We start from the raw sequence: 23,510 nt of genomic DNA, 5'->3' as shown, positions 1-23,510 counted from the left end.
GCTGTAGCCTTTTCAACTAAAGGTACGTCCCTTGAAATTTTCTCACTTTTAATCATTTTTCTCCATGTTTGTCCTTGTCAAATAAACCCTTTGTGTTGTAGCCTTTTCAACTCAATTTTCTTGAGACAAGTATATACCTATCGTTTTTGTGCATCTAATTTAAATTTAAATGTTTTAAAAGATAGAGACGTCTCAGATGTATCATATTTAGACGGTGCAACTTAAAAACATATGCAGAACGACATATACCACCTTCATCCCTAGTCAACATATTATGGGTGTGAAAAGATGAATATGCTCTTTATTAAGACTACACGCTTGTCCTAAACTTATATGCTCGGTTAGATTTTTGGCATACCCAAACCTTAATTAATGATGTCAAAATCCTCAGCATCAAAACATGTGAAAAACACAACAGATAAAAAAAAAACAGGGGTACAACAACATGCAGATGCAGGATACATATGTCTTGTTACGACAACTTTAACACCGTCAACCTGAGCTAACAGATTAGAAAGAAAATCTAACTTCATTTAGAAAAATAAGGAAATAATATATACACTAAAAAGTATAGATAAAATCATAATTACACTCACAGTGGATAGTAACAATTGATCCCGGTATCTATTTGATAAGTATGATATTGTACTCACGTCATATCAGTACATATTAGCTATTATATTGAAACAGTAACAATTGATCCCGGTATCTATTTGATAAGTACTATAGTACTCACGTCGTATCAATACACATTAGCTATTCCGTTGAAACGGTATACACATTACCCATTTCGTTGGAACGGTATACCGCTACGTAGTTTCCTCTAACACAATTGCCCTAGCTCCTATACTACAAATACTCTTTCCCAAATCCAAAATCCCAAATTCACATCGCCGTCCGCCGCCTTGTCGGCTCGCCGGCGAGCCGTCTCCGCCGCCTCTCGAGTCCGATCAAAAAAAAAAAAAAACATGGAGGGGTCGCCCCGACGCCGGAAGCTGCGGCGGCTGTCTCCGGGGGCGGCGCCGCAGCAGCCGAAGCCGAGCCTGAACTCCCTCCCGTCGGAGATCCTCGAGAACATCGTCGGCCGCCTCCCCGTCCGCCAGGCCGTCCGCACGTCGGCTCTCTCCCGCGACTGGCGCCGCCGCTGGGAGTCCTCCCCGGGGATCCGCTTCGGGTGGGGCAGCGGCGAGGCGGGCGCCGCCGCCGCCGTCGGCCAAATCCTCGCGCGGTACGCGTGCCCCGTCCGCCATTTCCGCCACGGGTGGATCGAGAGCGGTGGCTCCGCCCGCGCGGACGAGTGGTTCGTCGTCCTCGCCGGGAGGGGCGTCGAGCACCTCGCCCTAATCTTCTCGGAGGCCGACAACTTCCTCTTCCACACGCTTCACGCCGCCATCTTCTCGTGCCGCGAGCTCACCAAGCTGGAGCTCGGGAGCTGCCGCCTCCCGGCCGCGCCCTCGGACTTCTCAGGGTTCCCAAATCTCACCGTGTTAACCCTCACCATGGTCGCTTTTCCACCCCATGGGGAGAGGACTTTGGAGGCGATGATCTCCTCGGCTCCGTTGCTTCAGTCGCTGGAGCTTAAGAATGTTAGTATGGAAGGCGGCGAGTGGGATGAGTGGGTGATTCGGGCACCAAATCTCAAGGATTTGATTATTCAGTTAGAGTTCGATTTTCTATGGGAGATCGAGCAGCTTCCTTCCATCCAGACGGCGACTATCAGTGTTGATAATGAATCTACCGATCGTGATTTTGTTCAGCTACTGACATGTTTTGCTCGACCTTCATATACCGGTAAATTGGTTTGCTGAACCTAGTTGTTTTTTCTTCTGTATCATTGTCATATCTTGAACATTTTGTTAGGTTTTCCTTCTAACTCTCTATCTATGAATTTGTCTAGTTCTGTTGAATTCCAAACCGATGCCATCTATCTTATATTTGTCAAGTTATGTTCTATTTACTCTATTTTTTTATTTGTAAATTGTATTTCTACTTGAACTCTTATAATTATTTTTCTATTTTTGGAATTTATTTTTATTTGTTATTCCAAATTTTAATTAATCTCGTCATATGTTCTAGATGGTTTATTTTTCAATACTCTTTATTTTTAGAGTAAATTGTGTTTAGGGCCACATTTTATTACCAAAGTTTCATTTTGGACTACCCTTTAACACATTTTTTCACTTTGGGCAAGGTTACTTTACCTTTCTTTCACTTTGGACCACTCCATAAACTTTTTAGGAATATATAAATGACATTTCCAACTTTAAACACATCAGCAACCCGTAAACCGGTAATCTTTTCCAACTTACACGGACAATTCTTTACAACATTATAGAGTAGATGCAGCTACAGAAAATGACTTGGGGTGGTCCAAAGTGCACCAAAGGTAATCTTACCTAATCCAAAGTGAAAATATAGGTTAGAGGATAGTCCAAAGCGAAACTTTGGTAACAAAAGGTGGACCAAAGTGCAATTAACTCTTATTTTTATTACGAATTTTAGTTATTTATAAAGTTTATTTCTAATTGAACTCTTATTTTCGTTTTTATAATTTTTGAATTTATTTTATTTCTTATTTCAAATTCTAATTAGTATTGTGTTTTAGATGGATTAATTGTTGTTTCAATATTTATTTTTTATTTCAAATTTTAGTTATTTCAAAATTGTATTCCTACTTCAACCCTTCTTTTTCTTTTCCTAATTTCAGAATTTATTTTATTTTTATTCCGAATTTTAATTAATCTTGTATTGGGTTCTTATATGAACTATTTTCTAATATTGCTTATTTTTAATTCCGAATTTCAATATATTTCAAAATTGTATTCCTACTTGAACTCTTATTTTTCTTTTTCCTAATTTCAGAATTTATTTTATTTTTATTCTGAATTTTAATTAATCTCGTATTGGGTTCTTATATGGACTCTTTTTTTAATATTGCTTATTTTTAATTCCGAATTTCAGTTATTTCTAAATTGTATTTCTACATAGACTCTGTTTTTCTTTTTCTCCGATTAATGTGGGAATTTCTAGCCTCCACAACGAACATGGTGTCTCCTTTCAAAGTTGTTTTAATAATATAATAGATAGATGTACTGCCAGAAGCAACCAAAGATGCTACAGTGGGATTGTGTCATTTTTATTTTGTTTCAATGGTCAATTGGAAAGAAAATGCTTTATATTTTTTATGCTGTTGGATACAATTTGCTGTGAATTTCCCCCTTTGTGTTAAGATTATGATTTTACATATGCAACATGTAGTTTTGTTTTGAATTGGGATGCTTACGATTGACAGCTACATCCTTAGTGAACAGGCCCACCTGGACCTTTCTTCTTAGTGAAATATCACTTAAAAGTGCATTTTTACTGAATTCCCATAACTACTGAACAATTTCAGTAAAAGCACCACTGTTGTTCTCATAGTCTCATGTTTAAATGGGTGTTCTGTTTCTTCATGACTAATCCAGTCCATGAAGAATGATCCTTGCTTCTGCTTTTGGTTCTCTTACAGTCCTACTCCAGTTCTGTTTCTGATTCTCTTGCCCATTTTGATCTCAAGCATCTCCTCTGAGCCCTGCTCCCCTAACTGGCCGAATCCCTGTTCCTGCAAGTTCTCGTAGTGGTACTGCATGGCTGTCTATTCACGTCAGACGATATCTTGAACATTCTAGTAATTCCTCCACAGGGTAAGAGTACGGTTTTCCCTGTGTGGATTTTATGGCTTGTTTTAATTGGTGGCAAGTTTGCTAGGAGTGTTTAGGGGAGCAGAGAGCAAGGAGGGTGGTATGTGTGATATTGCTAGAGCATAAGCAACTCAAGCAAGTGGAAGAGAAGACTAAAATGAGTTGTTTAGTGAGGCAGATTAGGGCAAATCTGTCGAAAAGTGCTATATTTCTATCTAGAGTTCTTCCAATAGGTTTTAATTTTCATTAAGCAAGTTTCATTTAAGTTATTTTTGTTAAAGCCTGAATCTCTAGTACAGTAGCTGAAGTTGATGTTGTCATGTCCAATTTTGTGTTCAATTACGTTAGACTCGAAGAAAAAGAGTGAGATTTGTAAAATATATTTTCTATTGAGCCATCTTCTCATATAGTATAATTGTTGTATTTGTTTCAGGATACAGAAGTGGATAATGCTCTGGAGGGACTTTCATGTTCTTTTGAGAAATTGAAGAAATTAACACTTCGTACAAAATTCTGTGATGTCTCTAACATTTTATGTATGTTTTCTTTACTCAATAAGTGCCCCAACATTGAAGTTCTGGACATTGAGGTGATATTGCATCAGTTCTTTTCCCTATTTAATGCTCTCATTTAAAATATTTTTACAGGAACTATTTAAAATATTTGTTAATTTTTGGCAGATCATGGAAAGTTATTATCCTCAGAATGATGATATAGATGTAGATTTTTTCAATACAATTGGGACCAACGATATGTTTGCTAATCTGGATGGCATAACCATGAGGAATACCCCATGCTTGTCAAATGATATGCACTTTATTGAGTTTGTTCTGTCAAGAGCTAGGCTACTTACTAAATTTTGGGTTTTTCGAGATGATAGTAGCTCATTCTCAAAGCCTAGTGAAGAAGCAGTTATCGAGTTAGTAAAATATAGAAGAGTGTCACCAAAAGCCAAGGTCTTCTTTAGGAGCATGGATGTAAGTGACAATAACCTGTAAAGTTATCTATTGTTATATTTTTTTTTATCGGCATCTTCTGAAATTGTTATTTCAGGTTACGATATTCAATCTTGCATCATATGAGTTACTATGTATCTTAAATCCATCCATATTATATGACAAACCAACTGATTTTTTTTCTTTTTTTTTTAGTTAATGAAACAAGTATGTATGAATTTTTTCAGTATTTTTATAGCTGAGTAGGATGTGATGCTGGAATAGCTACCCTCCAACAGGGTTTTTCCCTTTGGAATCTTTGGATATGCAGAAGTGCATGTCAACATCAAAGTTTACTAATTTAATTCCATTCCCTTGTCAAACTAAACCCTGGAACATAAGGTGTCATTAACTTTGGAGAACATTGGATATACCTTCCATGTATCGATGTTTGAATATATACCCGAAAAGTTTATTTCACTCTAATATTTTCTTGTTATATAGTCTTACACATACATTAAATTACAAGTATCTGTTAGTTACAGAAGAAGCAATATATTGCTTGGCTTGTTTTGGACTGAACTGCAGGCTACTTGGTTCGGTCTTTGGGTTTAACAAATCCATGCAAGATGGTTAAAGCCAAAATATGAACAACCTCATCTTTTCGCTTATGCTTATGCTTATCAGCCAAAATTTGAATTTTCAACCTTAATTTTGGAGCTGATTTTGGTCTTTTTTCATTAAAGTTTATTTTTCAGCCTTTGCTTTTAGATCGCTAAGAATACGTATATAAATATTTTATTCACAAATTACTTTTCGTTTGCAAATATCCTGTTTGGCTTATTCCACGAACAGGAGCATAATAATGTCTTTTGATTCATTCTTTTGTTTGAGGTACCGTTCAAGTTCTCTTTCAAAGCACTATTTTGTCAAACAGTTTTGTCTAACTTATTGGAAAAGGTTGTGTATGTAAAGTGCTTTCTAGTGTATTTGTGATGCAAAGTTTGGATACACAGAAGATGTAAGGTCTTTGATATAGAGAACCCCTTTTCTGTTGCACCCCTTTGCAACCAAATTGATTTCCGCATAGAAATACTCAACCCTTGCAAAATGCCTTGGTAAAATGAACATTTGCTGTGCAAAGACTCGAACATTTGTCTATTCAAATTCCTATTTATTTTTGTCTATTCGAATTCTGGGTAACACCTCTTATTTCCCTCTTTCTGGTATTTACACAGTTGATTGTTGCGCTGCAAAAGACTCAAATATATCAATTTACTGTTGATTGCCTATAGTCTGGAAAATGTTTAGAAAATTATGGCCTGAGTAATTATTTTTCTTTGTATTGGACAGGATTATTGCATTTGAGTGCCAAGAGCATTCTTGGTGCGGAGCTAGAGGATATCTTTTACATGGACTGTGGTCAAGCATGCTTTCGCATATTACTTGCTACCGGAACAGCTTGATTGTTAAGTTTTCTTTCTACCGGACATGACTCTGGTAATATTTGTTGTGGGTATCCGAGAGCATGTATCAATTGTCACTGGTTGATTCAGTGTCAATTTTGCAGAAATGGTGGAGGTAACAGTGGCTTGTAGTGTAATCTTCTTCGAAGATAAAAAAGTGTTTACAGTAATTGTCTGTACACCAAATACTAGTCAGACATTTTAATTATGGATGATTCTTGGATTTTGTTGTATTGCCCATTATCTTGAAGGCTTGACTTTGAACATAATTTCTCGTTAGAATAAAGTTTATAAAATCTAGTAACTTTATAAGATCATGAAAGTATTTATCAATAATGCTATATCTACCAATTTTATGATTAAAAATAAGAATTGCTAGATGTATTGATAGTCCAAATTTCAAAGGTTGACCAACTCTTGTTCAAAACGTGTCGAATCAGCTGGTCTCGAATATCTGTTCAGAGTTTTGTTACAGTTTGAGCTAACTGAGATACTGAAAATCAAGCTGGAGTGGCAGTTTGTGAACCTTCGCTCTGCTTTGACAGAATTCGTAGCTGACGTTTTGATTTGGGCCTTTGGTAGGCGAAATCTAATGCTTGATACCTCTAACACATAAACCTCAATAATTCTAATTCTTTCACATTAGATTTTGTTTTACCAAAGGCCCAAACCAAAATTTAACATATTATATAGGTTATCTCTTAATTTGTAGATAGATGATATAGATAAAATTAGAGGTGGTAGTCACCTCTATTTATAAAACTTGCTCCCAGATATCCTTTCTTTATGTACCCCATATGGCCACATGGAAAAGAGATGCATATGCTATATTTTTGGTAGCTAATTACTAACTGGTACACTTACACTCCTCGCTCTATAGAAAATTAATGATAGAAAATATTTCTTTTTTACGTACACGCTTCCCAAACTATTAAACAGTTGTTTTTTTGTTACAAAAATTTCGTAGAAACGTTATTTTAAGAATTATGTTAATCATTTTTAGGTTAAAGTAATTAACACTCAATTAATCATGTGTTAATGGTTCTCTCAAACAGCCTAGTTGCGGCGTTTTGAGAAGTTTGACACAAGATTTTAGGGAAAGTGCTAGGCCGAGATAGACCTCATTGGCGCTAAGCCCACTTCCTATTTTCTAGCCTCACTGCTTCTCTACCTCACCGCCTCACCACCGATGTTTGAGCCGCCTCCTCTGTGAACCTGCATCACCGACGGCGAGCCGATGACCCCAATCATTCGTCAATGTATATGCTTCTCCATTGCTACTCGCAATCGATTAGCACTTGCCATCCCTAAACCCTAGCTCGATTTTGGTGAATAGAAATCCATATAGATATCGCTGCCTAGTCGCAAGCTACGGTCATCGCCACGGGCGATGCGGGGCCATCAGCTTGGCCTGGACTTTCTCCCGCCGGAGATTCTCAATGACGTCCTCTCCCACCTCCCCATCCACGACACCGTCTGCGCTTTGGCCTCGACTCGCTGTGCGAAGGCCGGATGAGGAGCTCTACATTCTCCACTCCATCTTCTCATGCTGCGAGCTTACCCAACTCGAACTTATAGAGTGCGACATCCTAGGTTTTCCAACATGCTTCGTAGGGTTCTTAAATCTAACTAGTCTATCACTATCAGATGTTGGCTTTCAAGAAGGAGCACAAGGATTTGAAGTATTGTTGGCTAGATCTCCATATTGCTAAAAAGACTATCACTCCTGATGGTGTTGTTTCCTTACAAAGATGGTGGATAGGAGAAGATGGTTATTCAGGAATCAGGCTCCAAATATCTAGAATTTGATTATTATTGAAATATATGAAGATGGGTGGCAGATCAGTAACCTCCCATCCCTTGAGAAAGCAATAGTCGATTACGCAATATACTCTAACGACTGTGATTTCATCAAGCTTATTACATGATTGTCTCGAGCAAGGGAGCTCGAATTCATAATGCCGGTAAATTGTTCTACTCTGTTTCTCTTGGTTTCTTTTCTGGTACATTATCAACCAACAGATAATCATGAGCTACAATAGATGTTCTTGCAGCAAGATTAACAAAATGTCATCTTCTTTATGCAATACGTCCTATTTCTCACTTAACTATTTTATATACCTATTTCTCACTTAACTATTTTATATACCTATACAGAGGTGGTGTTTGAAGCTCGTGCAGATAAAGATGAAGATTAAGTGTTTCACGCAAAACGAGGTAGTATTAACATATGATTAATTAAATTTTAATTATTATGAACTTGAAAAATATATTTATCTGATATTTTAGAGCAACTTCCATATATAACCGTATAGTAGTTTGAAAAACGTACCACGAATATCCAATTTTCCATCCGACTTGTTGGAGAAAAGATAACTGTTTGGAGAGCTTCTAGACAGGCCTTTGTCATGTTTCTCGGACATACGGCCCAGTCCATATTGGCTCAACCGCAGTTCGGCCCGGGAAAATTTTGATCTTGCGCACGATCCGCAAGACCGCACGAGAGCGGTTAGGTTTTGGAGCGCGCGGGGGAACGGAAATGGCCGACGTGCGGTCGCCGCCGCCGCCGCCGAGCAGGCAGCGGCGAAGCGTCGGGCCGGCGATGGACGCGCTGGGCTCGCTCCCCCTCGACGTCCTCGACAACATCCTCTCCCGCCTCCACATCCACGACGTGGTCCGCACCTCCGCGCTGTCCCGAGCGTGGCGCCGCCGCTGGGAGTCGCTCCCCACCGTCGGCCTCCTCAACAGCCCCGGCATCGGCGCCTCCGACGTGGACGCCCTGCTCCTCCGCCGCACCGCGCCCGTCCGCTCCTTCCGCCTCGCCACGCGCGACCGCTCCTGGTCCCCCACCGCCTTCCACGACTGGCTCCTCCACCTCCACCTCCGCGGCGGCCTCCGGGACCTGGAGCTGACCCTCCGGTACGAGTTCATGTACCAGAAGCTCAACTCCTGCCTCTTCTCCTTCCGCGAGCTCACCTCCCTCAAGCTCTACTGCTGCGGTCTCCCCAACTTGCCCGCTGAGTTCGCCGGGTTCCCGAATCTGAAGACGCTGCACTTCTCTATGGTCCAAGCTCAGAGTCCCGGGGGAAGGGGGATAGCCACCCTGATTGCCGCATCGCCGGTGCTCCAGGAGGCGAGTCTCATCGACGGAAAGCTCATCGGAGATGGACCCGACGAAGATTGGGTGATTCGGGGGTCCAATCTCCGGAAACTGACCATAGCTCTTGGCCATAAATATGGTGGACGGATCGAAGACATCGCACGGCTGGAGGAATGTTGTCTCTTTGGCCCAAATTACGCCAAATACTTGATGCGGATGGCGCATGTCACCAAGCTCAGCTTCTACTGCAATTCCATTTTGGTAACCCATCTGGTTTATTTCATTGTTGCATCAATTTTGATTCATATCTGTTATTACAGATCTTTTTTTTTTACCCCAATTTTCAAGGATTGATTGAAGGGAAGACAGTGTAGTTAGCCTGACAGATGTTTTGTTATCTAAAGTGTTGATTGGAAGTTTGGAACTCTTATGGCATGTTTTACTTTTTATAAAGTGCTCCATTAGTTAGTAATAAAAAACAAGTTAGTGAAATAGACAGTATTATTATAGAAACTGATAATTTATTGTCACTTTTTTTATATTGAATATTGATACCATGTTTTGACACTAATTTACTGATTTTTTTTCCAGTCAACTGAAGTTGACGTGCTGGAGCGATTGCCATTCCTGTTTGAGAACCTTAGGAGCTTAGTCCTTGGAGTGAATTTTTGTATTTTATCTCACATTTTGGCTACTTTTTGCCTACTTAGAAGTGCGCCAGTTCTTGAAGAACTCGATGTTTGGGTAAATGCTGAATTCACAAGCTCCTTTTTCCTTTATTTTGTTTCAAGATGATGACAATTCCTTTTGTGTTTCCCTACAGGTATTTAGTGATGGGACCCAGGAAATGAAAACAGATGATGAGTTCTTCGATGCTCAGTGGGTCAATCATATGTTTGCCAAACTTCATGTTGTGCGCATGAAGAAGGTTTCTTGCCTCTGTAATGAAATGCTTCTTATAGAGTTCATTCTGTCCAAGGCAAGAGCACTACGAGTGCTGTCCCTCACTCTTGCATCCAATTCCCAGTTCAGTATCGAGGAAGCAATTACTGATATAACTGAATATCCGAGAGCCTCACCTTATGCGCAGGTCATCTTCGCGGGTAGAGAACCAGAATGTGCAAATGAGTAAGCATTGTGATTCTGATATTTCCTTGCCGTGCTGTTCCATACATTCTTGAATTTTCTCAGATGTTCTTTTCTACACTTGTGCCTTAAAAATTCCTTCCAGTTTACTCTTTTCTGAACACCCTATGTGCATTTAGTATTCGGTGCGGTTTATATTGTCTATAAGGTAAATTGCATTATAAATCCCTTAACTTGCATGTGTGCAACATTCTAGGGTAAACTCTCGTCTCACTAATCCCGTTTCACTAAAAAACCCTTAGAATCCACCCCTGGCAACAGATTGCTGATGCGGTGTCTGGTTGGTTTTGAACTTGGAGCATGGGTCTAGCAGATAGTACATGTGCCCCAATGAGCGTGATGTTATCCTTTAATTAATTACTATTTGGTAGCTTGTTTTGTTATGAACATCTGTTAGAGACTGTTTTGTTATGGACATCTGTTAGAGACCGTTTAATTTACCTATTTGAGCTGTTACCTCCTAGGGATGGCAACAGGGGCATCTCCGGTGGGTGATGAGCCCCTGTCCCCACCCCTGGACAGCTCCAAATCTCCTGTCCCTCTTCCCCATCCCTGGCGTTACTGCTGTCTCTGCCCGTCTCTGCCCCTGCCAGGCTATAGGGTCTCGAGAGGTATATGCACTGGGCAAAACAACCACATTGCTCACTGTTGGGACTTGGGAGTAGAGCAAAGAAATAAAAAAGGGAAAACCAATTTCAACCAACAAGAACTTTGGCCCCATCCCGGTCCCCTAGTAGGGGAATTTCTCAGCGGGGAACAGGGGACGGGGTCCAATGCCATCCCTAGGGTTGGCCTATATAGAGGCAGCAGCATGCATTGGAGATTAAACAAGAATAAAGAAGTCCCTCTCTGCCTTCAATCCTTCACAATTAGTCTCTCTTCTACAGTGTTTATATCCATGAATCCAATATTCATAATAGTAGTGTTAATTGCTAACTGCAAGAGAGATGAAACGGAGTTTCAACTCTCGAGAGTTATGGGACATCTCACACTTGCACGTGGTGAAATTCAATCTTGCCTATAAGATCAACATGATATATCTACATTAAATTCTGTATGAATTTGCAAACATGTGATGTACTATCTTGTTCAGAGCTTACAATATTCAAAATAAACTCACCATTTTAAACACTATATGTTGGACAAATATTTGTGAGTTTCTTTATTCTTTGAAATGTCTACTTTTCCTCAAAATTTTTTCTCTAGAATTATGACTCGTGAGATAAAGCTTGTGATACTTGAGAAAGCTACCTGTTGTTGATATGCTACTACTGCTATGCAAAATATATATTTTTAGCACAAATCCAGTAAGTTGTTTTTTTTACTCAGTGAATGGAATGGTTTCGTTGATTTATCCGCCGAGTTGTCTGACTTGGAGGACATACAGACATCAGGCAGAAGATCACTCGATACTGTTAACCCTCGGAGAAGGCAGCGGTTGAATGGGGAGTCTGTAGCTCAGCTGCAACAGCTTGAGGAGCAGCTGTTAGAGTTGGAAAAGGAGGAGGAAGAGCACCACATGCGTAGGATGCAAGCATTGAATGAGATGGACCAGGAGAGTGAAAATGTCTTTAGACATCAAGAGTACATCATATCTACAATTGAGGTATCATTGTCCTAGCATAACAACTCTTTAATTTTTTCCCCAAAAAGAACCAATAGTTGTATGTATGTATGAATGAATTTGCTGGCTGATGGAAATGCAGTTTCTGTCTAAACAATGCAACCTTCACCAATTTAGCCTTCCCCCATGGCCAGGACGGCCATCAATGCTGTCATCTCATACGGTAAGTAATGCTCCCGGGGTTCTGATATTACTCCCTCCGTTTTATATTACAAGTTGTTTGACTTTTTTCCTTAGTCAAACTTTTTTAAGTTTGTAGAAAAATATAATAACATTTTCAATACAAAACAAACATATTATCAAAATATATTCAATGCTAAATTTAATAAAACTAATTTAGTGTTGTAGATGTTGCTAATTTCTTCTATAAACTTGGTCAAATCTAAAAAAACCTTAACTAAGTAAAAAAATCAAATGACTTATAATATGAAACGGAGGGAGTAATTTGGAATACGGTCTTATATACTTCTTTGATGGTAAAGGCTACCACCGGACCAGGAGACACTCCAGTTGATCCTGTTGATAATGCCGATGTACATGTGGATTCTCAAGAAGACCATGCCACTCTTGATGCTGCTGATGCTCATGTTGGTTCTCCAACAAAGAATGTTGCCAATGGTGCTCCGAATGGTTTTGCGGATTCTCCAGAAGGCCATATCTGACTGGAGTTTCATGATACTAGTCATTGGTGTACTTTCATTGGCTGTGAAATTTTCAGTTGTCAACATCCTCGACTGTGGAACTATATCGAATTTATCATCTGTTGAAGTAATCACAGTGGTACTCCAGTAATCCATTTCCAATTTTCAACTTTGTTGCAGTTGACAGTTTAAGGGTTTGCACTGAAGTTTTCACTTCGACACATGAAGGACACATTGTCACAGTTATGTGACTTTTTTTTTTAATTTCAAATGTCAGTTGGAAGTCTCCAATTGCACAGCTGAAATATCAATAATTCAAAATGCATAATGGTCAAAATCAGATGTTTGAAAGTAAGTTGAAAGTCCCAAAAGTCTTGGCTTGAAAGTTTCATTTTTCAGTTGATATTTTCTAAAAAGTATTTATGCAAGTTTCAGAAAAGAAACATAGCCACAATTAAACTTACCAATTTACTCAACCAGCGATAAGTTGGCCCAAGGCCCAGTTTTTTCTTCTTCTAGCAGAGGAATTTAGGTTTCCGAGCGCGCGAATTTGGGGAAAACCGCTAAGAAATGGCAGCCTCGCCGCCCAACCGGAAGCGGCGGCTCGCGGCGGCGGAGGCGGAGGCGGAGCCGGAGTTGTCGCCGCCGGATGCGCTCGGCGCGCTCCCCGTCGAAGTCCTCGACAACATCCTCGGCCGCCTACACATCTACGACGTGGTCCGCACCTCGGCGCTCTCCCGCGCGTGGCGGCGCCGCTGGGAGTCGCTCCCCACCGTCGACCTGACCCGCAGCCCCGGCGTCGCGGCGTCCGACGTCGACGCGGTCCTCCTCCGGCGCTCCGCCCCCGTCCGCGCCTTCCGCCTCGCCGCGCGCGACCCCTCCTGGTTCGTCGACGCCCTCCACGACTGGCTCCTCTACCTCTCCCGCAGCGGCGTCCAGGCCCTGTACCTGTGGTTCCCAACGCCCAGCTTCCGGCTCCACTCCTGCCTCTTCTCCTGCCGCGAGCTCACCTCCCTCGACCTCGAGGGTTGCCGCCTCCCACCCGCGCCCTCGGGGTTCGAGGGGTTCCAGAACCTGAAGAAGCTACACCTCACGAAAGTTTCCCTCCCGGAGCACGGGGACAAGGCATTGGCGGCCTTGTTCGCCGGGTCGCCATTGTTGGAGGATGTGGAGCTTATGAACGCGTTGCTCGTCGGCGATGGCGCCGACGAATGGGTGATTCGCGCGCCCAATCTCCGGAAGCTTATAATGGTTGCTCCGTTTCCTTATGCTGGACGAGTGGAGGATCTTCCACGACTTGAGGAAGGGATTCTGTGCGGCCCCAATTACGCCAAGTTTTTGACGGGGATGGCTCATGTGACCAAGCTAGAGTTCGTGTGCAGTTTCATGCGGGTAAGTATTCTACTACTTTTTTCATGGCTGACGTCCATTGTAGATTAATCTCTCTAACAGATTGTGTTTAATTAAGTGACCGGGATTTATACCATAGAATGATAGAATATGGCTATGTAGTTGTTTACTGCCAAATTGCTAATTGCAGCAGGGGGAAAGGAAAAAGAAAGAGGATGGTTTTTATTCATAGAAGAGACAATTGTGGGATCACACTTCATTCTTGACAGAGCAATTGCCATTCTAGAATATTTCCAACTTCTTGTTCCCACCATGATTTCCATCAGTAAAGTTCATAGTAAAATTAGCAAATGCAGAAGGAAAATGTGCAACATTATTGTAGGAACTGAACAATATCACTGCAATATTACTTTTTGTGCAAACCTTTTGTTCATTTTGATTTCACATGTATTGTCTAATACCATTCTTTTTTCCTGTTTAAGTCAACTGAAGTTGATGTGGTTGAGCAACTGCCATTCTTGTTTGAGAAACTTAGGAGCTTAGTCATCAGTGTTAATTTTTGTAGAATGTCCCACATTTTGTTTATGTTCTGTCTACTTAGAAGTGCTCCTGTTCTTGAAGAACTTGATGTTTTGGTAATGTTAAATGATCACTTCCAAATTCATTGTGCCAAACTGCCTATACTTGTTTCAAGGTGATGATACTGTTTGTATTTCCTTTATAGGGACAAGGCGATGATGCTCAGGATATTGATGCGAATGATGAGTTCTTGAATGCTCAGTCAACCAATGATATGTTTGCGAAACTTCATGTTGTGCGAATGAAGAAAGTTGCTTGCCTCTGTAATGAGATGCACTTTATGGAGTTTGTTCTAAACAAAGCAGGAGTACTGCGAGTGCTATCTGTTTATCCTTCTTCTGGCAGCACATGTAGTAATGAGCAGACAATTATAACAGAACATCCGAGAGTTTCACCTGATGCACAAGTCATCTTCATGAATAGAGAATCTGCAAATAAGTAAGCATTCTGATTCTGATATTTCCATGTGTTGTTCCATATGCCCATCAGCCATTGTGTGCTCCTAAACCAAACTTATACTTTTCAATGCTTTCTGGTCTACATTGTGGTGTTGAGATGTAAAGGCACTCCAGGGTCAGGGTGGACACCATCATCAAGTCCTGCCTTGCCTTGCTAGGTAGGTTTGAGTCCTACAAGAATCTGTGCTGTCTCTTATGCTCCATCCTTCCATTCCTCTTTGGCACCACTCTCCAGATCTACAGGCTTTCCTTTCCATCTCTCACTCATGCTTCAACAGCCCAGATCGACTTCTTCTTTCTGTTTCCCTCCATCTCTCAGTTCTTCTTGTGCTCTGCTCTTATTTTGTTCTCTCTTTTTAGCTAGTTACAAACGTAGAACTACTCCTGGGCATTGGCTCTAACCATTACTTGGAGCAAGTCTGATAAGTTCATTTTTTAAAAAAAATAAATAAATTATCTTTTATAACTGTCACTGTACTCTATTGCTTGCTATTTTATTTCATGTCTTTATCCTGGTACTCTGTGACAACCATGCTTGTATACTATATGGACATTTGATAAGTAAACTCATGGTGTATACACTGTCTTATATTGTCTATAAGAAGTAGAACAATGTATTTGTAATTTGTATGAATTCGACAAATGTCTGCTGAGTTTCTTTTTAGAGCTTACAGTATTCAAATTGACCATTCCAACATGTTGAACAAGTATCCGCGCTTCTCAAAATCTTTAGCACCCTGAGGTAGTGAGGGCTGAGAGAAAATATCTAGCAGTGAATTGCACCCAAGAAACTATTTGTTTTCCTTTGAAACTGTTGTTTCATACTTCCATGGGATCCTGTAAGCTCCCCAGTATGTGAGCACGCATGTCTGCTGCTTGTTCCGCCTACTTTGGCTTCTCGGTTTTAAACATATGGTTGCTACTCAAGTCAATAGTCGTACACTTGTATCAAGGGTTTCTATGGCATTCTCCTCTCCTTCCAAGTGTTGCTACCATGCATGATGAGGGGTGGTGTCATCTCCTTGCAAAGCAGGCCTAAAAAAATGCTGCCTCTGTGTGCTTGCAAGTATTGCTGGAGAAGCTTCTACATGGTACCACCTCCACATTTTTACCCATGTTGCTTTTACATGCAACAAGGGCCTCCATCAACAGTGAGAAGGTGGTGTGGATATATTTGCCAGGTGAGATTCCCAATTGACAACTGATAGTTAGCTTCTTAGCTGGAAGCTGAATTTTGTTTGAGGTGAAACTGCAACATGAGTTCAAAGAGCAAGCAAGGGCCGGCTTAGGACAGGTAATGGGAATGGACTGCTGGGGAGTGTCAAACATCTGTTGGTGGGGCAAAGTGATAAGTCAGGAAGCGTGTATCCGCCCCCTTCCCACGGGCACTCTTAAAAGCTGCTCTATTTTTTTGTATGTTCAGCACTATCAAATTTGCCCCTCCCTTAGCTTATCTGGTACTGATTTTTTTTTTGTTCCATCTAACTGAATGCAGTGGTTACATGCACACATCCAGCGTAAACTATGAGTTGGAAACAATAAGATCAGGCACCTGGTTAGATGTTGAACACCCTCGGAAAATTCATCGGTTGGATCTGGATGCCGTGGATCAGCAGAAGCAGCTTGAGAAGGTACTGCTACAAACACAAAAGGAGGGGAAAAAACGCAACGAGGAAGCACAAGCTCGTCATGAAGATACGAAGCGCAGGCTAAAATTCTGCGTTGCAGCTAATGAATACTTCACATCGGCCCTAAAGGTAGCTGACTATTCTAAGTTGACCGTTGTTCAATTTTTATTCAACCCATTAGAGTCCTTATTGCCTGTTGGAAATGCAGTATCTGTCCGAGAAAAGCAACATTCCTATTCCCCCATTTCCTGATTCTTCTTCAGTCTCGTCGTCTTCCCAACCTGTAAGTACTTGCTTACCGGATAACAATAGTATTGATGTTGCATACTTGTCTCACAAAATGTTTGGCAACAAAGGCCATGTCCAGGTCGGCTCTTACAGATCCTGCCGTTCGTAGCGCTGACAAAGTGCAAGAAGATTCTCGGGTAGACCATGACGTCGTGGGTGCTGCCAGTGTTCGTGCCAATTCTCCTGAACCTGAAGATCATCTCTGACGAGTCTTCCAGCTGCTGGCTTCGTGATCCAAGTCTCCTGAAACTGAAGATGTATAATTGTTCGATTTCTTGCAACGCTGGAATCTGTCTGCACTTTTCCTGAATGATGTACGGATTGATATGGACTTAAGCTTAGTACATGCTGTTTTATTATTTCTCAATCGAGATCAACAAATGTATACAACTAGAAAATATATATTACTATTATACTCCACCTACATCCTGAGAGGAAATATGGTCCTGGGGAAACACAGGTGATTGGTTTTCTTTTTCCATTGTAAAGTGCACCAAAGGTCTTTGAACTTATCACGCTAAGTTATCTAGGTCCCTAAGCTTTGAAAATGTATATTTAAATACTAGAACTTGTTAAAGTGTGACTTCATGTTCAAAACTGCCATGTCTTTGAGATCCTATGTGGCGCTCGTGTGGCGCTCATGTCATTCCATGCAGAGAGGAGGTGGCAGTGAAGTAGGATCCTAAGGGCACATGGCGATTTTGGATTGGGATGATACAGTTTAACAAGTTTTGGGACACGGCTCTATATTTGTTAGGATGACACATTTTTAACAAGTTTTAGAACTTGAAACTTCATTTTCGAAGTTTGGGGCCTAGATGGCACAATATTATAAGTTTAGAGACCACTTTTATACTTTACTTTAAGAACTAATTGCATGGATTGCATAGATTGAATTGGCACGACATAGTAATCAACCCGGCGGCATTGATGACTTTAAGAGAGTGGCGGAGGCTGCGTGGGCTATGACGAGATAGTGGCTATTGATGTGTTATATCTAACCACGGTATTTGAGGGAGGGTACAGCTAATACAGAGACTTTTATATTTAGCTTAGGTCCTTAATGTAGGTAATAGCACTACTTTAGTTTATATCATTAATGTATTGATTTGGGATCTATCACGAAGGGAAATCAAGCCTACCAAATAATCTCAATGATTATATAATAATTTGTAGTTAGTTCATATCATTATATGTATTGATCTGGGATCTATAAAATTGAGCAAAGGGGAGATCAAACCTACCAAATAATCTCTTTCCTCCTTGGCTCCTTGCATAAGCTTGGCGTGGTGTGATATATGATCATGACTTATTATTTAGTATCCTTCGTATGATCTCTTGTCCAAGTAGGATCTCAAATAAAATACAAGCAGACAAGGCTCTATTGAATTGGACTACACATGCAAATAAAATTATTTCATCTTAGAGGCACCATTCAGTACAGGAATAAGCGATGTTAACACTGGCAGCGGCTGTGCATGTAGAATGAAAGGGGAGGGGGTGTGGGGGTTAAGGGGGTGATGAACATGTGGGGCCTATTTATTTCTTTTTTTTTAAAAAAAAATATTGATTGGATCACCACGTATAGTTAGCAAATCTCTAAAAATTATACTTAGTATGTACCAAAATATAGCAATCTAGAATTGATCATGCCTAGATTCATATTACGATGTGTCTTATCTCATTTTAGTTACTATATATTTTGGGATGGAGGTTATACCAAATCATGTTAACTTAAAACTACTTTAACTTGAGTCAAAGGTACACTAATAAATTGAATGATTTTTTGGAAGTAAAGGCGACCCAGTCAATCGATCAAACTATCAATCCAAAGTTTGCTGGTCATAGTTCGAGGGTAGAGATGACAATAGGGACCCGATCACTAATTCCCCACGGTGAATTCATACATTAGAAGATGTGGATGTTTGATATTTACCACCCATAGGGAATTTAATGGTGCAAAACTCATCATCATCGGGAACCCGTCCCCGCGGTGACCCAAGTGCATTGTAGCTAGGGGCCTATTGTAGACCTTATGAGTTTTTTCCTATAAAATTGAAGCCTAATAACCACGTATATATAACTTCTAACCCTAGTTAACAACCTTCCCCATCTCCGCCGCCACCCCACCGTTTCTCTTCTTTGCCGACTACTGGCTATGGTTTCGACCTCCTCCATAAGCTCCAATGGCGACAAAGCAAGGTGAGCATATGTGGTGATAGGGATAACCGTGAGGATAAATTCACCGCTTCGATCTCTCCCATAAGCTCCAACAGCGATGAAGCAAGGTGAGCATATGCCGCGCGGGGATGGGGATGGATAGAATGTAGCCCGTTGGTGGGGGCTGGGACTGTAAAATTTTATCACCATGTGAACAACCCCCCCCCCCCCCCCCCCCCCCCCCCCCCGCGCCGCCGGAGGCCGCGGCAAGCGGCGGAGGCGGCGGCAGAATCGCCGCCGGACGCACTATTCTCGCTCCCCCTCGACGTCCTCGACAACATCCTCTCCCGCCTCCACATCACATCTACGAGGTGGTCCGCACCTCCGCGCTCTCCCGCGCGTGGCGCCGCCGCTGGGCGGCGCTCCCCTCCGTCGACCTCGCCCGCAGCCCGGGGATCTCGGAGCCCGACGTCGACGCGATCCTCCTCCGCCGCCCCGCCGCGCTCCGCACCTTCCGCCTCGTCGCGCGCGCGCGCAAGGGCACCTGGTCCGTCGACGCCCTGCACCACTGGCTCCTCTACCTCTCCCGGAGCGGCGTCCAGGCCCTGGACCTCTCGTTCCCGGAGCTCCGCTTCCGGCTCCACCCATGCCTCTTCTCCTGCGGGGAGTTCACCTCGCTCGCCCTCAACTCCTGCCGCCTCCCACCGGCGCCCTCGGGGTTCGCCGGATTCCCCAATATCAAGACCTTACGCCTCGAGGATGTTGACGTCCCGAGGCACGGGGGGAAGGAAGTGGCGGCGCTGATAGCCGCGTCGCCATTGCTCGAGGATTTGGGGCTCTTGGCCGTGAAGCTCATTGGGGATGGCCCTGACGAGGAGTGGGTTATTCGGGCGCCCAATCTGCGTAATCTGACAATGGTGTGTGAAACTGCTTTTGGTGGCCGAGTGGAGGATCTCCCACGACTGGACGAAGGGAGATTGTTTGGTCCCAATTGCGCAAAGTTCTTGGCAGGAATGTCGCAGGTGACCAAGCTCGATTTCTTCTGCAACTGCATGTTGGTAAAGACTCCGATTCATTCCTGCATTGTATATTTGTATCGATTTGTTAATTTTTATCTTGTGATTACCTATGCTCTTTTGATGAAACGATTTGAATATTTGATCAGACGAAACGGGATATATACTTGGTTATGGGGAACTTTTTTTCATGAGAGAGAGAGAGAATCTGATAGATGAGGCAATATTGAGTTAATCAGACGGTTCAGATTCAAATGGGGTGCATAGATTCAGACTTTTAGTTGCAGCAATTTTTAAATACATATAACGCATTGGTACAATTCTCTATTATTTTGCTGTCACAAGAGCAGTATGTCTTAACACTTCAAGTACTTGAAGCATTAGTATAGACATTATTTCCAGAGAACATATGTATCAACACTAAAATTAAGGAATGATAGAAGATAGTTTCAAACCGCTGTTAGATTAATTTTGAAGAAATGATTTTTTTTATACACGTACCTAGAATATTGCGGCTATCTTCTTGGACCTGCAAATCCGCCATTCTCTCCATTAGTTAAACTAGCAGTAATAAATGTATATGTGAACACTATTGTAACTCTTGACTCATACTTTGTTCATGACTCATTGTTTTCAGTCAACTGAAGTTGATGTGCTGGAGAGATTACCGTTCTTGTTTAAGAACCTTAAGAATTTATCCCTGGCTGTGAATTTTTTTTAAAATGTCCCACATGCTAGCGATTTTCTGCCTTTTAGAAGTTCCCCATTTATTGAAGAACTTGATGTTTGGGTAAGGAACCTCACTCAGTTGCTCATTCCTTTTTTGCCATCACTTGTTTCAGCTTTCAAGGTGATAACATGTATGATTTTTCTTGTAGGGATGCACTGAAGGAGCTAAGGAATTTGAAGCAAACGACAAATTCTTGAATGCTCAGTTGACTGATGATATGTTTGTGAAACTTCATGTTGTGCAACTGAAGAATATTGCATGTGTTCGTAATGAAATGCACTTTATGGAGTTTGTTCTTTCTAAAGCAAGACTGCTAAGAAAGCTATATGTTCGTCTTTCATTCTACGCTATATGCAGTAATGAGGAGGCAGTTATTGATATAGCAGAATATCCGAGAACTTCATCTGATGCTGAGATCATCTTCATGGGTAGAGAATCAGAATCTTTATTGAAGTAAGCATTTTGATTCTGAAAGTTTCTTCTCATCTTGCTCCATATATTCATTGATTTATCTATTTTTGAGTGGTTCTAAACTGCTATTTTTTACTGGGTAATTCCTTTTTCTAGACAATTTTGGACATCCGATAAGTACAATATATTCAATTTTCAATGTGTGCCTTAAACAGTGATCTAAGACCAGCATCTATGTGTATGGAATTGAGATGCTATATTTATATCTGTTCACAGCTTGGATCATTTTAACACACTGACCTTGAACAAATATCTCCTTTTTTTTGGAAAATCTCGATGAATATGACGTTGAGTTTCTCCTCTCAGTGAAATGCAACGCCATCATGGATACATCCACTGAGGAATGAGGTGGAGGAGACATGAACAAGCAGTGGATTGAGCAATGACAGTAAGCCATAGACCATAGGAGTCGGCGCCTCGGCGGCGGCTGGACCATAGAGTCTGTGGCACAACTGGAGGAGTTTGAGGTGATGATAAAGCTAGAAGAACAGCTCCACCAGATGAGTCATCTATCATGGATGTCTCACGTCTGTGGTTCATTGCTAAGATAATGGTACTAAACATGGTAGCTTTACTGACCTTAACTTTATATGTCCTACAAGCAAATGATTATTACTGGCTGATGGAAATGCGGCTCTATCTAAAGAATGTGGCATTGACTGTCCTGAGTTTCCAGAGCTAACAGCTCCTCATCAAGTAAGCAATGCTCGATCGATTCTGTATTTCTATCTGACAACTGTAACATGTATTTCCTTGATTCCTACTACTTTTGATGATAATTTTATGTGACAACAATTGCAGCCCATCTTAAATTCAAGTCTTATACAACTTTTGATGTTAAAGGCCATGCTCAGACAAGGAGACATTACTGATCCTGTCAGTAACGGTGTTGGCAATGCACATGTGTATTCTGAAGAGGGCCATATCGTCAACCATGTTGCCAATGTTAATGCTGATTCTCCAGAGGGCCATGTCTGGGATCGGGAGGCGACAGACTCTCATCCCATCGTCCATGGTTCTGTCAGTGCCGTGCAGATCTGGAGCAGACCATGCTTGCTAGTCGTAGGTGCACTCGCTGTCTTTTGTGATTATACTAGTATATTCTAGTAACCTGTATCTTTTATTTCTTCCTGAACCCTGATGTTATTCTGTTTTCTGTCACCCTGGAGTATACTGTATTGCTGATCTACATACTAGTTGCTTCTACTTGGGAGCAATACATATGCTCGGTTTATCGTTTCCTGATTAATGGATTATCTCATTACCCCATGAGTTTGTAATGCGATGCAAATTCTATTGACATAATATACTTCTTGACTGATGGATTACGTGAGTTTCTTGTAAGATATATTTGTGTGAGATATTGTACTCGGAGTCTGGATCTTGCCCCGATGCATCACCAAGTTTCTGCATCAAAGCCATTAAAACCACGGGGAAATGACCAGCCAACGATATGGTGGCGCCAAAGGAGAAGACTGTTCTTTCAGAAATCAGAATATAACTGAACTTAATGGAGTTCCAGTGTGTCCCAGCCAAATCAGAGTACCTGTAGCAATCTTACTTGAGATTTCATATGGAGTAATAATGGCAAAAGCAGGCGTATCCAAGAGAGGTTCATCTCAGGTCAGATCTTAATGTGCGCAGAATTCGCAAGTCAGTAAATGTTCTGATTCTGAAACGATCTAGTGCTCAATCTTTTCCAATGTGCATGTCATAAATATTCATATTCTGTCCTATACAAAGTACAAGCTGCCTCAATCTTAGTTGTTTAAGTGGAAGCTAAGGTTAACTTTGAAGTTTCAAGTGTGTACTTGCTGCATTGAACCATCCAATAGATCAAAACCGTAGAGGATGTCATCTGTTTAGCAGTAATTGTGTGCTTATTTTTTGACAGATGGACCAGGGAGGATGCAGTGTAGAGACGTAGAGTTGTGGCCCTTCTTATCCTTTTATATTTATTATGAACGTCAATGGGTTACCATTTTTATCTGTATAAAGCTAAATAAATCTTATAAATATTTGTGATTAGCACCTAGCATAGTCTTTGTTGGAAAGAATCACTTTATTATATTTAGTACTTTCGACAGTGCTACTAGCTAGCTAGCTAGCTGCTAGAAATGTTTATGGTTAGCAGATGGTATGAATATATTTCTATTTAGTTGGAGGATTGTTGAGTTTGGCACATCATACATTCAGTATGTTGGGCCTAAAACTGGAAAACACCATTTTTGTCTTGAC

The 23,510-nt window shown here is 41.4% G+C and overlaps 3 protein-coding genes and 1 pseudogene across 7 annotated transcripts; all 4 read left to right on the top strand.

The window, feature by feature from the left end:
- Window positions 1–855: 855 nt before the first annotated feature.
- LOC4345767 (F-box/FBD/LRR-repeat protein At1g13570) lies at window positions 856–6,321 on the top strand. 4 transcript variants are annotated; one of them, XM_066312902.1, is made up of 5 exons: window positions 872–1,791; window positions 3,557–3,683; window positions 4,114–4,269; window positions 4,361–4,657; window positions 5,969–6,321. In XM_066312902.1, the coding sequence occupies exons 1-3, from the start codon at window positions 969–971 to the stop codon at window positions 4,166–4,168; spliced, it is 1,005 nt and encodes a 334-aa protein (XP_066168999.1). In that variant the 5' UTR covers window positions 872–968; the 3' UTR covers window positions 4,169–4,269; window positions 4,361–4,657; window positions 5,969–6,321. The 4 variants fall into 4 exon arrangements, with proteins under 4 accessions (XP_015648057.1, XP_066168999.1, XP_066168998.1 ...); XM_066312901.1 differs by having other exon boundaries at window positions 4,114–4,657; XM_015792572.3 differs by lacking the exon at window positions 3,557–3,683 and having other exon boundaries at window positions 873–1,791.
- A 2,261-nt stretch (window positions 6,322–8,582) lies between these two features.
- LOC4345766 (F-box/FBD/LRR-repeat protein At1g13570) lies at window positions 8,583–12,761 on the top strand. Its single transcript, XM_015795110.3, has 6 exons — window positions 8,583–9,442; window positions 9,773–9,925; window positions 10,005–10,309; window positions 11,657–11,933; window positions 12,034–12,114; window positions 12,434–12,761. The coding sequence occupies exons 1-6, from the start codon at window positions 8,621–8,623 to the stop codon at window positions 12,611–12,613; spliced, it is 1,818 nt and encodes a 605-aa protein (XP_015650596.1). The 5' UTR covers window positions 8,583–8,620; the 3' UTR covers window positions 12,614–12,761.
- Window positions 12,762–13,154: 393 nt separating this feature from the next.
- On the top strand, window positions 13,155–17,374 carry LOC9269818 (F-box/FBD/LRR-repeat protein At1g13570). Of its 2 annotated transcripts, XR_010742900.1 has the most exons (6): window positions 13,155–13,984; window positions 14,667–14,959; window positions 16,013–16,160; window positions 16,475–16,736; window positions 16,816–16,890; window positions 16,964–17,374. XR_010742900.1 is itself a non-coding variant. In XM_026027604.2 (5 exons), the coding sequence occupies exons 1-5, from the start codon at window positions 13,163–13,165 to the stop codon at window positions 17,099–17,101; spliced, it is 1,590 nt and encodes a 529-aa protein (XP_025883389.1). In that variant the 5' UTR covers window positions 13,155–13,162; the 3' UTR covers window positions 17,102–17,374. The 2 variants fall into 2 exon arrangements, 1 of the variants encoding a protein (XP_025883389.1); XM_026027604.2 differs by lacking the exon at window positions 16,013–16,160.
- Window positions 17,375–19,081: 1,707 nt separating this feature from the next.
- LOC4345765 (F-box/FBD/LRR-repeat protein At1g13570-like) lies at window positions 19,082–22,541 on the top strand (annotated as a pseudogene).
- The last annotated feature ends 969 nt before the right edge of the window (window positions 22,542–23,510 follow it).

The sequence above is a fragment of the Oryza sativa genome, chromosome 8 (genome assembly GCF_034140825.1).
Source record: "Oryza sativa Japonica Group chromosome 8, ASM3414082v1".
NCBI lineage: Eukaryota > Viridiplantae > Streptophyta > Magnoliopsida > Poales > Poaceae > Oryza > Oryza sativa.
The sequence above is the reverse complement of the archived record's forward strand: the minus strand, read 5'-3'. Positions and strand labels throughout refer to the sequence as shown.

Bases quoted from the DNA above. Each gene is read 5' to 3' on its own strand.
- LOC4345767 (XM_066312902.1), top strand. From the start codon at position 969: ATGGAGGGGTCGCCCCGACGCCGGAAGCTGCGGCGGCTGTCTCCGGGG. The intron at 1,792-3,556 runs GTAAATTGGTTT...TTTGATCTCAAG, and splicing joins TGCTCGACCTTCATATACCG to CATCTCCTCTGAGCCCTGCT. The intron at 3,684-4,113 runs GTAAGAGTACGG...TATTTGTTTCAG, and splicing joins TCTAGTAATTCCTCCACAGG to GATACAGAAGTGGATAATGC.
- LOC4345766 (XM_015795110.3), top strand. From the start codon at position 8,621: ATGGCCGACGTGCGGTCGCCGCCGCCGCCGCCGAGCAGGCAGCGGCGA. The intron at 9,443-9,772 runs GTAACCCATCTG...TTTTTTTTCCAG, and splicing joins TCTACTGCAATTCCATTTTG to TCAACTGAAGTTGACGTGCT. The intron at 11,934-12,033 runs GTATCATTGTCC...ATGGAAATGCAG, and splicing joins ACATCATATCTACAATTGAG to TTTCTGTCTAAACAATGCAA.
- LOC9269818 (XM_026027604.2), top strand. From the start codon at position 13,163: ATGGCAGCCTCGCCGCCCAACCGGAAGCGGCGGCTCGCGGCGGCGGAG. The intron at 16,737-16,815 runs GTAGCTGACTAT...TTGGAAATGCAG, and splicing joins ACTTCACATCGGCCCTAAAG to TATCTGTCCGAGAAAAGCAA. The intron at 16,891-16,963 runs GTAAGTACTTGC...TTGGCAACAAAG, and splicing joins TCTCGTCGTCTTCCCAACCT to GCCATGTCCAGGTCGGCTCT.